Consider the following 13140-nt stretch of genomic DNA (forward strand, 5'->3'; position numbering starts at 1 on the left):
GAAGAACCTGTATTTTCATTTTACACATCTTTACGTGTGGCAAAAAGTTGTGTTCAACTAGGGATCATATATGGAATCAAAAGAACTGGGGCTGGAGCCTTGATTCTACCAAACTCTTTCAGCCTCTCATCCCCGGGTGAGTCATTTAGCAACTCCTTTGTTTTAGAGGCAGAGAGCACAGTTTGTGGATTTTCAACTGCGTGAGTGTCAACACCCCAACCCCCGTGCTATTCAAGGGTCACCTTAAACAAATACAGGTTAGAAGCTTACCAAATAATAATATAGGATAACAGTGCTGGACTGTCACCTTTCAAAAGATCCCTTTATATCAAAGACTTCAATAGGCTTTCTTAACTTTATAAAACATTTTCCTGTCCTTGAAAAGGATTCCGTGAGCTCAGTTCAACACAGATCAATTCACCCACATTCACGGCTTGCAACACTTTCCTCTAAGTAAGTGTCCTGTTTTCACGTTGCTAAGACATTCAAGAGCTCACTCTGACCTGCTGGTTTGACAGGAAACCGTAACTAATTGTTGCCTGTTGTTTCCCAGAAGTTATTATTCTTAATTCATTATTCGCTTTTTATTGTGAAAACAAATTCATTAACGGGTCTGAAGGGTGTTTTTTCACTGGCTTTTCTGGGTGGACGAGCAAGTATTACAAAAGTTCACGCATAATTACTGCTTTCAATAAGATATTCTATAAAGTTTTCAACCTTTTAATTGAAAATATTCACATCTATCTTACAGGCAATCTAAACCAAATCATCAGTAATTAACCACTTAACCACTTTAAGTTTCTAGAAGAGGCCCTCATGCGCGATGAGAAACGCTGGAAAGCAGACGGGAGATCTCCGAACTGACACTGCTGCTCTCTAACCGAGGCCATGTGAGTGGCTTGCCTCTCCCCAGCCCTTTTTTTCCGCCCTTTCTCCCAACCAAACCAGCCTCGGGTGCTCAGACCCAGCGACTCAGGCAGCCTCCCTCCAGGAAGCACTGTAGCACCCCCGCCCCATCCACTACCTTCTCGGCATCCTGCTCGAACAGCCTCAGCTGAAAGCACTGGTCCAGCTTCAGCTTGCGCACGTGCCACATCTGATGCAGATGCTGCCGCGTCGAGTGCAGCCGGTCCAGCATGGCAGACACCTTGGGTAAGAGGCTCTGCAGGTCTGCGTTGCCTGAGCCCGAGTTCTTTTTGGGAAAGCTCTCGCTGCTCTGAATCCTCTGCAGCAGCTTCTGTCCCTCTAGGTCCAGGTCCTCTATGGGGGCCTTAATCACCTTCTTCTTCAGCTGGGAATGCTCCTCAATCATGTTCCGCGCCCCCTCCAAATCCTGGGGCAACTCCTTCTTGGCGAGGATGTCCTGGAGCTCCTCCAGCCGAGACAGCATGTGGGTCGCGTTGCTAATGTAGTCTTCAAAAGCAAGTCGGATCTCAATCCATTCTTCGTGGTTGTACTCCAGGCAGCCGTCAAACTCCGGCGTTAGCTGAGAAGGATCAACTACTTTGGTAAGGCCTTCTAAAGAGACCATATTTGTCTTAAGGGGAAAGAAAATCACGTGTGAGAAGATGAACCCGTCATACATGGTCTTATCATAATGCAATTTGTAACACTTAACCACAGATTTTCAAACTTGAAGCAAGTAATCCACTTATGGAAAACATAACATACCTTGTGCTGGCCCCATTAAAACAAATGTAAATGAAAAGAAGCATTAGTACGCTCGGTGAAAGACAAATTCATTAGAATAACACACGGCTGTTAGTTGGAAAACCTAAAATAATAAAATCATGAATTTCATGACAGCTAAAGAAAGTCGATTTCTTTCCAAGAATGTGGAAATTAACTCACTACATTAGGCACACTGGAACATGAGTGACTTTTTAAAAATTTAGAAAATGCTCAAGGGTTAGCAAGAAAGCTGGCAGACGCCCTTCTCACAAAGCTGGAGAGAGAACAAATGTTCCATTCACTTGCAGAGATCCACAGTGACTCTGAGCAGCACAGATATTTAATTTTTTTTTTTTTTGATGTGGATCATCTTTAAAGTCTTCATTGAATTTGCTACAATATTGCTCCTGTTTCATGTTTTGGTTTTCTGGTTTCGAGGCATGCGGGATCTTAGCTCCTCAACCAGGGATCGAACCCACACCCCCTGCGTTGGGAGGCGAAGCCTCAACCACGGCACCACCAGGGAAGTCCCTGAGCAGCACACGGGTTGCACACCAATCACCTACCTAACAATCCAACGCTCACAAGGCTCAAGTCAGCTACAACCTGGGCGTAAACCTTCATCTCACCCTAACAGAACGTGATGTGCAGTTAATATCACGTATGATGCCTCAAGGAAAGCATACGGAGCGGGAGTTAGTGAAGACAAAGGAAAAGAGAGAAAAAAAAAAAAACGTGGTCCAGAGCCAAAAATAAAACAGAGAAAGGCTTATGTAACCCCACCTCTGTTACCTCTAGTCTTAGAGAAACCTACAGCTGCGTCTCTGTGCTGTTTGGCATAACAAATGGCAAAAAGAGGCAGAGCTAGAAAGGGGGGCGGCTCCTGGCCCAGCACTTTGGCCTGAAATGTGACCACAGGTTCATTGCTGTCTCATCTGCCCAGAGTTTAAAAACGTCCATGGAGCAATCACTTCATGGACAGAAGCAGGTGATAACGTAGAGAGAAGGTCAACAGAAAAACCAGGGGAGGAAAGTTTAAAGGCCCAGAGGGAGACAGCACGGCGAGACGAGCAAACACCTACAGACCTTACACCAACAAACTGCTATGTCTGCTTAAAATGTGTATCATCACATACAGCACATTTTACATTCTGTGTCAAGAAAAGAACTGATATCTGACAAACTGTCCTCCAAACTCACTTCGTCTTGTGTGTAAGATAAAGCCTTACTTGTTTCACCTTTCACCTCAAATTCAAAAACTACATGCAGATTTCAGGTTGAAAATCAGTACCAAGGAACCAAATTTTAAAATGCAATTCATGTATGCATGAAAAGACTCTGAAAGGTGTAACATGTAACATCAAGCATAAGAATTAATATTGTGTGATATGTTTAATACTAGTATTGTTGTTAACCTTAAAATACATGAATACATTCACTGTAACCTAATGTTTGGGCAAAGCGGCTCGATGAACCATCTAGTCAACTAAAAATTAGCATTTATAATTAGGAAATATTTAAATTTTATTACACAATATGGCATGAATCTAGTTTCCAGCTGGCCAGAGTACTTTCTCTCCATAATACTCTGATGAAACCAACTGCATCAGAGCCTTGTCAGAAGCCTGGGAGCCTAAGGAGAGGAGGTTCCAGGGGAAGGAGAGTCAGGCAGCAGGCTGAGGGCTGTTTTACACACTGAAAGACAGTGACCTTGTGTGCTAACTGGGCCCAGGGCTCCGCCCGGGGTTTAAAGAATCACTCCCTTTTTGTAAATGAGAGACCTGACATATGAAATACAGAGCAGATGGTTCACTCCAGCATTAATTAAGGACACGATAAAAAAGTCAGTCTCTCCCACACATCTCCTCAGGAACTCCGAGGCTGGGCATTTCTCCCTATTGTTCCCTCATTTCCACAGCTGAGGTTAACAGTGAGGCCTCAGAAGCCACCTAAAGCCACTTGCGCTTAACAGTAAAGCTGTTTTATCCCATGAAGTGAAAGGAAACAGGCTTCTAAGACACACAGGTTACACCCCAGCAACCCCACCGCCCAGAGACAAGAGGCCTGGAACCTAACCCCCAAAGAGGATAAGGTGACAAACCAACCCATCTTATTTAACATAATGACTAACTTTACACGTCACTTGTAACTAAGATAGGCAGCTTTTGCTGGATACATGGTTCTGAAACATCTATAAGCAGCCTGCAATGACGACAGAAAAGCTTTTAATAAACCACACCTACTGGTTGAGTTGGTCTGGCTACACGGGGAAGTTACCTCAAATTCAAATTTAGAACTGCCAAAATTAGTCCTCTGTTTCTGCCAAAAGTTGTCTGGCTTGATTATCAGCGCGACATGGATGCAGCAGGGGAAGGACTCTTGTAAGATCTTCAGCAGCGGCTTGATGGAGTCCCACTTGGACCCGCGCATGTCCACAATCACCGTAAACCCTCGCTTGCAGACTTCTTCACTGGAGAGAAAGAAAAGGTAGGTTGACACCATGCCAGGGCTCACCCCTGTGTCTGGTCGGAGGCTGGCCTGGCGAGAAGGGCTCTGCCTCCGTCATCCTGCTGCGGGCAGGGCGGGTCCCTCTGCCCACCACCTGGCCGGCCCGCACTGGTACTCAGGAAGCCGCTGGATGCAGAATCCTTACCGAGAGAGCGTGGCTCTTAGCCGTGCTTCTTGCCCTCCCTGGTGCCTTAACGGAACAGACTAACTGTACCCGCAGAGGGTTCAGCCTCAAAAATGTTCAAGTCTTTATGCTGTGTCCATGGCTTTTGCATCTTGTCTTCTCTTTAGGAGAAAAGCAGTGACCACCCTGCCCATCTCTCTGGCCTTGTGTGCATTAACTGTTCACACACGCTGCTGAGTAAGGGTGAAGGGCCACTAAACAAGGACAGAGCTAAACAGGGAGGGAACCCCGACAGCGCATGCAGAGCCGGGCACAGCAGTCACCCAGGCTCCAGGATTGCAGGGAGCTGGGACCACTCACATCAGCGTGCACAAGCTTTTGAATGTCCCAGTTTATTCCCTTTAACCTGCCTGGGACCCTGAGTTCCCTCGCAGCTTCTCAGGCGTGGGTCACCAGCCCCGGGGGACCCCCCCATCTGGCAGGGTCTGGGGTACACTTATTTTCATGGGATTACTGGGTCTTATTTGTCTTTGTCAGCCAGTTGCACTGAGAGTGCACAGGCCACAGAGAACACGGTTGCCTCTTAGCAACAAGTCAAGGCAGCGCTGGAGTCACTGTATTCTTCTCTCCAAGTTCAAGCTGTTAAACAAAAGAGCCGGTTTCTCTTAAGAATGTCCTCGATGAAGACATAAAAATTATGAACCCTATTAAATCTCAACCTCTGAGGACACAAGAAATGTATATAAAGCATATCTGCAATAAACAAAAAAACAAGGGATTCCCTGGTGGCTCAATGGTTAAGAATCCGCCTGCCAATGCAGGAGACACAGGTTCAATTCCTGGTCGGGGAAGATCCCACATGCCACAGAGCAACCAACCCACGCGCCACAACTACTGAGCCTGTTGAGCCTGCGTTCTAGAGCCCATGCTGCACAATAAGAGTTGCCACTGCGATAAGAAGCCCGCGCACCAAAATCAGAGAGTAGCCCTGGCTTGCTACCACTAGAGAAAAGCCCTCAAAACAATGAAGACCCACCACAGCCATTAAGAAATAAATAAAATTATAAGGTTAAAAAAAAAAAGAAAAAACAAAACTCAAAGTGTCCATATACATGGGTTAAAACTCCATAGTCTCCCCCTTACACCATATACAAAAATTAAACTCAAAATAGTTTAAAGAATTTTAAGACATGACATTATAAAACTCCTGAAACAGAAAACAGACAAAACATTCTCTGACATCAACTGCAGCAGTATTTTCTTAGATCCATCTCCCAAGGAAAAAGAAACAAAAGCAAAACTAAACAAATGAGACCTAAACCAACCTAAAAGCTTTTGCACAGCAAAAAAAACCATCAACAAACCAAAAAGACAACCTACAGAATGGGAGACAATATTTACAAATGATGTGACTGACAGAGGTTCATATCTAAAGTATACAAACAGCTCATATAACTCAGTGTCAAAAAAACAAACAAGCTAATAAAAAAAAGGCAGAAGACCTAGACAGACATCTCTCCAAAGATGACATACGGATGGCGGCCAACGGGCAGATGAAACAATGCTCAACGATGCTAACTACTGGAGAAACGCAATCAAAACTACAATGAGGCAGCAGCCCTCACACCAGTCAGCACGGCCGTCATCAGAAAGTCTACCAACAAATGCTGGATGGAGCAAAGGGAGCCCTCCCGCACTGCTGGCGGGAATGCTGCTGCAGACACTGTGGAAAAGAGTACAGAGGTGCCTCAAAAACTAAAAAGACGGTTCCCATATGATCTGGCAATCCCACTCCAGGACAAACATACAGAGAAAAAGGAAAACTCTAATTCAAAAATTAGGCGTGCACCCCAACGTTCGTAACAGCACAATGAACAACAGCCAAGACATGGAAACAACCAGGTGACGTCAACAGAGAACTGGCTTATACAGGTGTGATATATATATATTTATACACACAATGGAATATTACTCGACCATAAAAAACAAAGAAATATTGCCGTTTGCAACGACACTGATGAACCTAAAAGTGAAGTGAATGAAGTAAGTCAGATAAAGACAAATATCATACGGTACCAATTACATGTGGAATCTAAAAAATAATACAAATGAATCTCTATACAAAACAGAAACAGAATCACAGACGTAGGAAAACAAACTCACGGTCACCGAAGGAAAAAGGGAGACGGGGAGGATCAATCAGGAGACTGGGACTAACAGATACAAACCGCCATACATAAAACAGACACGCTACACAGGTTTACTGCACAGCACAGGGAACCCCACTCAGTGTCTTGTAATAACCTACAATGGAAAATAACCTGAAAACCAAATATATATATAGCTGAATAATCCTGCTGTACAACTAAAACTAACACAAATATTGTAAGTCGACTATACTGAAAAAATTTTAATTAAAAAATTTTTTAAATAAAGTGAGCCCACTGTAGACAACCGAAAAAAAAAGAAGCACGATCACAACTAAATTTAAGTCAACCTCACGCTCCCTTGCATGAGCTCTTCCGCCTTCCTGCCCTCCCCACTCCCACACACACCATTCTTTCCCTCATCTGGACTCTCACTGTTAGAATAACTCACACTCCAGGTTCCCGCGACAATCACAGCAGTGCAAGGGGCCCATCACCGAAACAGTCCCAGAAAGTCTGAGGAGCTAGAACCCGGACAGTGATAGCTCACAGTCCTAGGAGCACAGACTGACCCGGCGGCCCCCGCTACCACTCCCGCGTGGGACGCGGTGAGGAGTGATCTGATTCGCTTCTGTATGACTGTGAACTTAAAGAGAGGTCACCCTTGGCTCCTCAGGCAATCGCTTTTCCTGTCTCAAGCAGATCCCAGGCCAGGAGCCGGGGAGTGTCTCAGCCTCCTTCAGGAATCCTTAGAGGCAGGTGGCACTCCCAGAAATGTCTCCCGAAATCTCCCAAGTCACTGAAATGAAGCGGCCTGGCCTCCCTCGGGCACTAATGGGCTCTGCTATCCTGCAGGAGTCCATTCAGTAGGAGCTTCTGGGCTCCAGAGGTCCTCGGGGCTAGACCAGCCTGAGCGGGGAGGATGTCCACATCTGCTGCTCAGCGGGGACCGAGGCTCCAGACCCTCAGGTCCTGATGCTGCATCCCAGAGACGCACCCCAGAAACGGTCAAACCGCAGCACTGGGCTCGATAGTTGTTATCAGGTGCTGTTTAGGGCCTGGGCTTCATCGGTCTTCCCCTGATCGAGGTCAATTCTCTGGCAGCCTGTCTTTCTGTTCACTGAGCGCTATGCAGTGTGTACATAAAACTACAAAGCCACTCCACTTGACAGGGGCTTAGAAGGAATCCTGAGTAACTCCAGGCTTAACAAAAGGAACGAGCTGCAGAGAGACACAAGCGAAAGATGTCCTGAGCTTGTACAGTTTACGGAAGGCTTAACTAGTCACCTGCCTCCACGATCCAACTCGCAAGTTCCCACCGGGGACTTCCAAGGAACTCGAGCAGCAGACCAGCCAGGCTGGGAGCGCCCAAGCTTCCCACCCGTCCGTCTTTACAAGTTGGAAGTGAGACATTGTGAAGAAAGCAGTGACCTGCAAACACCCCCAAAGCCCGTTCTAACTTCTGAGCATCCAGTGAACAAGTACGGCTGCTACACAAGGGCTCTGGGCCATGTCTCTACCTCCAAAACACTGCTCATTCGAAATTGAGACTTATTAACCAGGTATTTTATAGCAGTTTTACCTAAAAGCTTCATTTTAGCTGTGAGATTAAAAAAAAAATGTAGATAGAACAAGTCCTTTTTCAATGCACGTCTCTAGAAAAGAGAAAGTCTTCTTTTTTCATTTCCTAGATGAAGAAGGTATCTTATACGAATGTTCATGAACGAATCAACTCAGAGTTTCACATGACTTCATTGATGACCAAAGAGCGATTTATCCATTCAGCTGCCATGTATATGTGCACGTGCATGCATGTATACTCAGTTGTGTTCCACTCTTGGTGAGCCCATGGACTGTAGTCCACCAGGCTCCTCTGCCCGTGGAATTTCCCAGGCAAGAATATTGGAGCGGGGTGCCACTTCCTCCTCCAGGGGATCTTCCCGACCCAGGGATTGAACCCATGTCTCCTGCATCTCCTGCATTTGGTAAGTGGACTCTTTACCACTGAGCCACTTGGGAAACCTTAGCTACTATAAATCATTCTAAAGAAGACAAAACATTCTAGTTAGTATAATTCACGTGTTAAGAGCAATAAACAACTTAGACATATACCAAGATTAATGTGACTTCATCTCTGTGCAGGAGTCCCAGGTACACCAGCAAGAAATTCCACTCTGACTTCTCTCCTACTCATTTCATGGAAAAGTTTCCTTGCAAATTAATCATATGAAAGTCAGTCTATTACTCTAATTGTTTTGTTTCTTTAGAAAGGGAGAGGGGAAGGGCAGGTGTCCCAAATAACAATACTCAAAACCAGGCACCGCTGCTCAGATCACACTGATGTTTAACTTCAAGGCCGTTCTAGTGGAAAGACAATCAGGAAGCCTCGCAGGGAAAAAACAGACAAGAAGATCTGGATCTAGAACACGTGGCAAGAAGGAAATGATTTGAGAGAATAGCACTGAAACACGTATATTATCATATGTGAAATAGATCGCCAGTCCAGGTTTGATGCATGAGACAGGGTGCTCGGGGCTGGTGCACTGGGGTGACCCAGAGGGATGGGATGGAGAGGGAGGAGGGAGGGGGGTTCAGGATGGGGACACATGTACACCCATGGAGGATTCATGTCAATGTATGGCAAAAACCACTACAATAATGTAAAGTAATTAGCCTCCAACTAAAAAAAAAAAAAAAAAGGAAAACTACTGAAGGAAAGCTGAAAGGCGAATATGAAAAACAGACATTACCGTACTACAGCTGAGGCAGCTACCATGGGCAGACACCATGCTGGGCCTGTGTGTAAATAATCCTACTCAATACGATGATCTAAGAAGCACAGATTACTATCACAAAGATCAGAAAATTGATAAATATAAGTAACCAGGCCAGCCGTCTGACTCTGCCCACACGCTTTCCTGGATAGCACTCTCTCCACACCTGGGAACGTGTGGTCCTGTGACTGTGTGGCCAAGGGGTAGCCAGAAGCTCCTTCATATTGCAGAAAATGTGGGATGGTGGTGGACTGAGACAGGAGTCCCACAGGGACCCCCCCCCTCCACTGTCCAGGACTGTTTATATCACCCTGAAACTAACAACAAATTATCAGACTCAGAAATTAAGAATAAGCGAGCCTGTAGGTAGGTCCCACCAAATTCTCACAGCCTGAACCTTCTGATGATGATCGCTGATCTCTTTGTTTGGCTTAAGCTGGAGTGCCCCCACCTCTGCAGGCCCCCTGGGGGCAGCGTGGCTCTTTTCCAGTCACTGGAGGACCTGAGTGGGCCTGGAGAGGAATCTCTTTGTTGCCACTGCTATTTGGACCACTATGAAATCTTCCTCCGTTATCACTTGATAAATGCATCATCTCTCATACCTGCTCATTAAATGAACCAAGAACAAGAAAATGGCATTTCCTATCGTCCAGAATTGTAAATACAAAGGCAAATCCAGGAAATGAAGTAAACTGTGTTCAGTGGTTCTAGGGTCACATTAGAGAGAAACAAGAAGATGCTGGAGAGGTACTATATTTTGTGGGGAAAGCAGACAAGATGGGCAGAAAGTGATCATTGTTGGAGCCTGAGGACAGGCACGGGGCGCCTGCTTCTCTCCAGTGCTGTTTACACAATTCCTAGGACAAAGTTTTGTGTCTCTGTTTAAAGTGGGTCATCAGATGATCGACAATATACGTGTATCAATTTTTCTATGGCATCAATGAAAGAAAAGGCAATTTTTTAATATTTACAGTCAACACAGATTTCAAGACCAAACAGCAAGTTGCCAAAGTTATATCCAGAATTCCAACAATGTAACCGCTTTTAAAGGATCACCTGGATGGAATTCACCTTGTTCATTTAAACTCCACCACAAGCGTCATTTTGGGGGGCAGGGATCCCTTTCTTCTTGTGCACTGCCCTCTGTATCACGCGCTTTGTAATCATTAGCACAGCACGTGGCACACAGTGCGAGCTCAGTAAGAGGTGGCCACGAACTATGCTGTATTTATAAGTGACAGAGCAGTAAATAACTTCTAAGACTCTTTCCAACTCTGATTTCAACAGTTCAAGGAAACACCAGAGTAAGACAAAGGGGGAAACTTTTTCCACATTTTTAACCCGATTAAGGGGCCCATTCATGTGTCATCCATGACATGTGATAGCTTTCCCACAAAGGACACCCAAGAACGTGAAGAAAAACCCAGGAACTCCCTCCGAAGGTCAGACCATCCAGACCAAAGCTGACCTGCCACAGCCATGGTGAGGAGGGGGTCAGCAGAGGACAGGGCTGTCTCCCAGGCTGGTGTCAACCTAAAGGGGTTGAGGGCGGTCACCAGCCCCCTGCGGTGGGCATCTGTTAACATCTACCTGCACCCTGAGGATCCACGCAGCAGTCTCGGATCAGGGCCCCCACCGCCTCTGTGCCACTGCTGCCTTGGGCACCACACCCTCACGTCCCAGCCCGGGGGGGCACCCCACCCCACCCCACCTCCCAAGGAACTCGGCCCTTCCCACCCAGCACCCAGGAGGGAAAGTGTCACAGGAGGGAAACAGGGAGCAAGAATGCGATTCCATCATGGCAGCGCCTTGCTGGGACCCGTGCTCCAGGGGCCTGTTTTCCCAGGAGGGGCCCAATGGATGGCGAGCGGCCAAGCCCCCCGCACTCACCTGGGGATACAGGCCAGGTAGGAGATGAGCCTCCGGAGGTCCTCCTGCCGTATTCTGTCATGGTTGCTGCGGGCCGGGAAGGTGAGGATGGGACCCCCGCGCTTGTCTCTGCCACCTGCAAACAAACACATGCACACGCTCAGACACCAAGGGGAGGACACGGCTCCTGAGGCCCGCGGGCGGCCGGCATCGCCACCGCCCGCCCAGCCCAAAAGACCTTTGGCAGGGCCACCCGCACGGGGAGGGTGTCCCAGAACCCTGTCTCCTTCCTTCAGTGGGTCTGTTCCCTCCCTTCTTCAGTTCTATGGTTGGAGAGAAAAAGGGTCACGTTCACGTGCTTCCTTTGCCTTAAACCTCACCTCCTCACACCCCTCTCTGTCTCATCCCCTCCGTCTCTCTGCATCTCTTTGTCTCTCTGTCTCTCTTTCTCTGTCTCTCTCTTCTCCAGCACTTTAAGTACTCTCTCCCTGACATTCTAAGCGTTCTCTTTACTACCAACCAAACGGCTTTAAATCTCAACAGGAAAAAGACAGGATTGTTCACCAAACTCTGTGGATGATGACTTCAGAGAAGCTGGGATCCCGGATGCCCTCCCCTCTCAAGGGCAGTAGCTGACCCCTGTGGTCAAGCTGCCCCACGCTCTCCAAAAAGCCACACAAAAAAACAAAAGCAAGAGGGAGACATTGGCACAAAGAATTTTAAAGCAGAATGAAATTAGCTTAAGAACTTTATAAAGATTTCATTACATATTAAGTACAACTCTCACATGACAGGCCTTTGACAAAAAGGTAGAAATATTTCTCATTAACATATATACAACCTAAGGAAGTCTACGAGTATATCTGAATATTTTTGATGGAACTGCCACATTTATTTTATTATTTCTATCAAGGGTCTCAGAAAAAAACACAGAGAAAGAAAACTGTTGTTTTCCCAAGTGTATACGCCATTTAATTTTATAGCTCGGTCATGTCGTTTCAGAAGTATGGTACTGAGATCGCAAAATCCAAGCTACAATATGAAGCTTTTCATTATTTTCTCATCTTAATTGTTTACCTATCAGCAAAGGTAAATGAAAATGCAAACAAAACAAACAGGAGACCAGATTCTTCACTTTACGGATGCTGAAAACTTATTCAGCAGAAGATGTTGGTATTTTAAAACACGTTTTGCCAACATGGGTTTTTACAATGTCCTAGGATGACTGACAGGCTTCCCTGGTGGATCAGCGGAAAAAAAAAAAAAAAATCTGCCTGCAATGCAGGAGACACAGGTTCAATCCCTGGGTCAGAAAGATCCCCTGGAGAAGGGAATGGCAACCCGCTCCAGTATTCTTGCCTGGAGAATTCCATGCACAGGGGAACCTGGCAGGCTACAGTCCATGGGGTCGCAGAGTTGGACACGAGTTCCTCCTAACAGTAATGACACTTAATGCTGATTCTGAACGCTTAAACTGACCCACGTGTACTGTTAAGTCATGCAGTCCAGAAGAGTGTTAAATTACTTATAAAATCAGTAACTCAGATATTAAATGTGGTCAACAACTAAACCACAGCTGACACATGCTAGGTATGGCATCGAGAGCTCTGATCTAATAGTCACAACGATCCTGTTTGTTTCCTCGTGTCAGCTTGATCAGGAAAGACACTGAGGCTCAAAGAGCTTAAAGAAAGTCCAAGGGACTGTGCCAGCATGTCACAGCTGGGCTCTTCGCCCTGATGAGAACTTGTATAATTTTCAAACTAGTGGCTTTAGTTCTTCCTAAGTAATAAAAATATCAGAAGGAAAACTAAATGATGGGCTCCTGGGCCTTTTATATGAATGAAAGGTACTCTTAAGAGGGTAAAGTGGTACTGCTGTAAATGACAGAGTATCATTACGAAGTTATCTTCTAAAATACCAGATAGTATTTTGAGGGGAACATCACTGGCTGGAGTTTTTTTTGGAATACCTCATGTCTCCAAGATAAGACAGGTAACAACTGCAGTATTTGTTTCCCAATATCTTTCATTCTTTTCAAAAATGA

The 13140-nt window shown here is 45.9% G+C and overlaps 1 protein-coding gene across 8 annotated transcripts in view; it reads right to left on the reverse strand.

Moving 5' to 3' along the window:
• The window catches only part of TRIO (trio Rho guanine nucleotide exchange factor), a 362508-nt gene that overhangs the window by 210551 nt on the left and 138817 nt on the right, over positions 1-13140 (reverse strand). For all 8 annotated transcript variants that reach the window (XM_045163663.1, XM_045163664.1, XM_045163662.1 and 5 more), the window contains exons 3-5: positions 11115-11229; positions 3949-4141; positions 1025-1537 (exon numbers count right to left, since the gene is read on the reverse strand). In XM_045163663.1, the coding sequence (XP_045019598.1) occupies positions 1025-1537; positions 3949-4141; positions 11115-11229 (821 nt within the window). The remainder of the gene's footprint in view (positions 1-1024; positions 1538-3948; positions 4142-11114; positions 11230-13140) is intronic.

This window comes from Bubalus bubalis, chromosome 19, assembly GCF_019923935.1.
Source record: "Bubalus bubalis isolate 160015118507 breed Murrah chromosome 19, NDDB_SH_1, whole genome shotgun sequence".
In the NCBI taxonomy this organism is placed as follows: domain Eukaryota; kingdom Metazoa; phylum Chordata; class Mammalia; order Artiodactyla; family Bovidae; genus Bubalus; species Bubalus bubalis.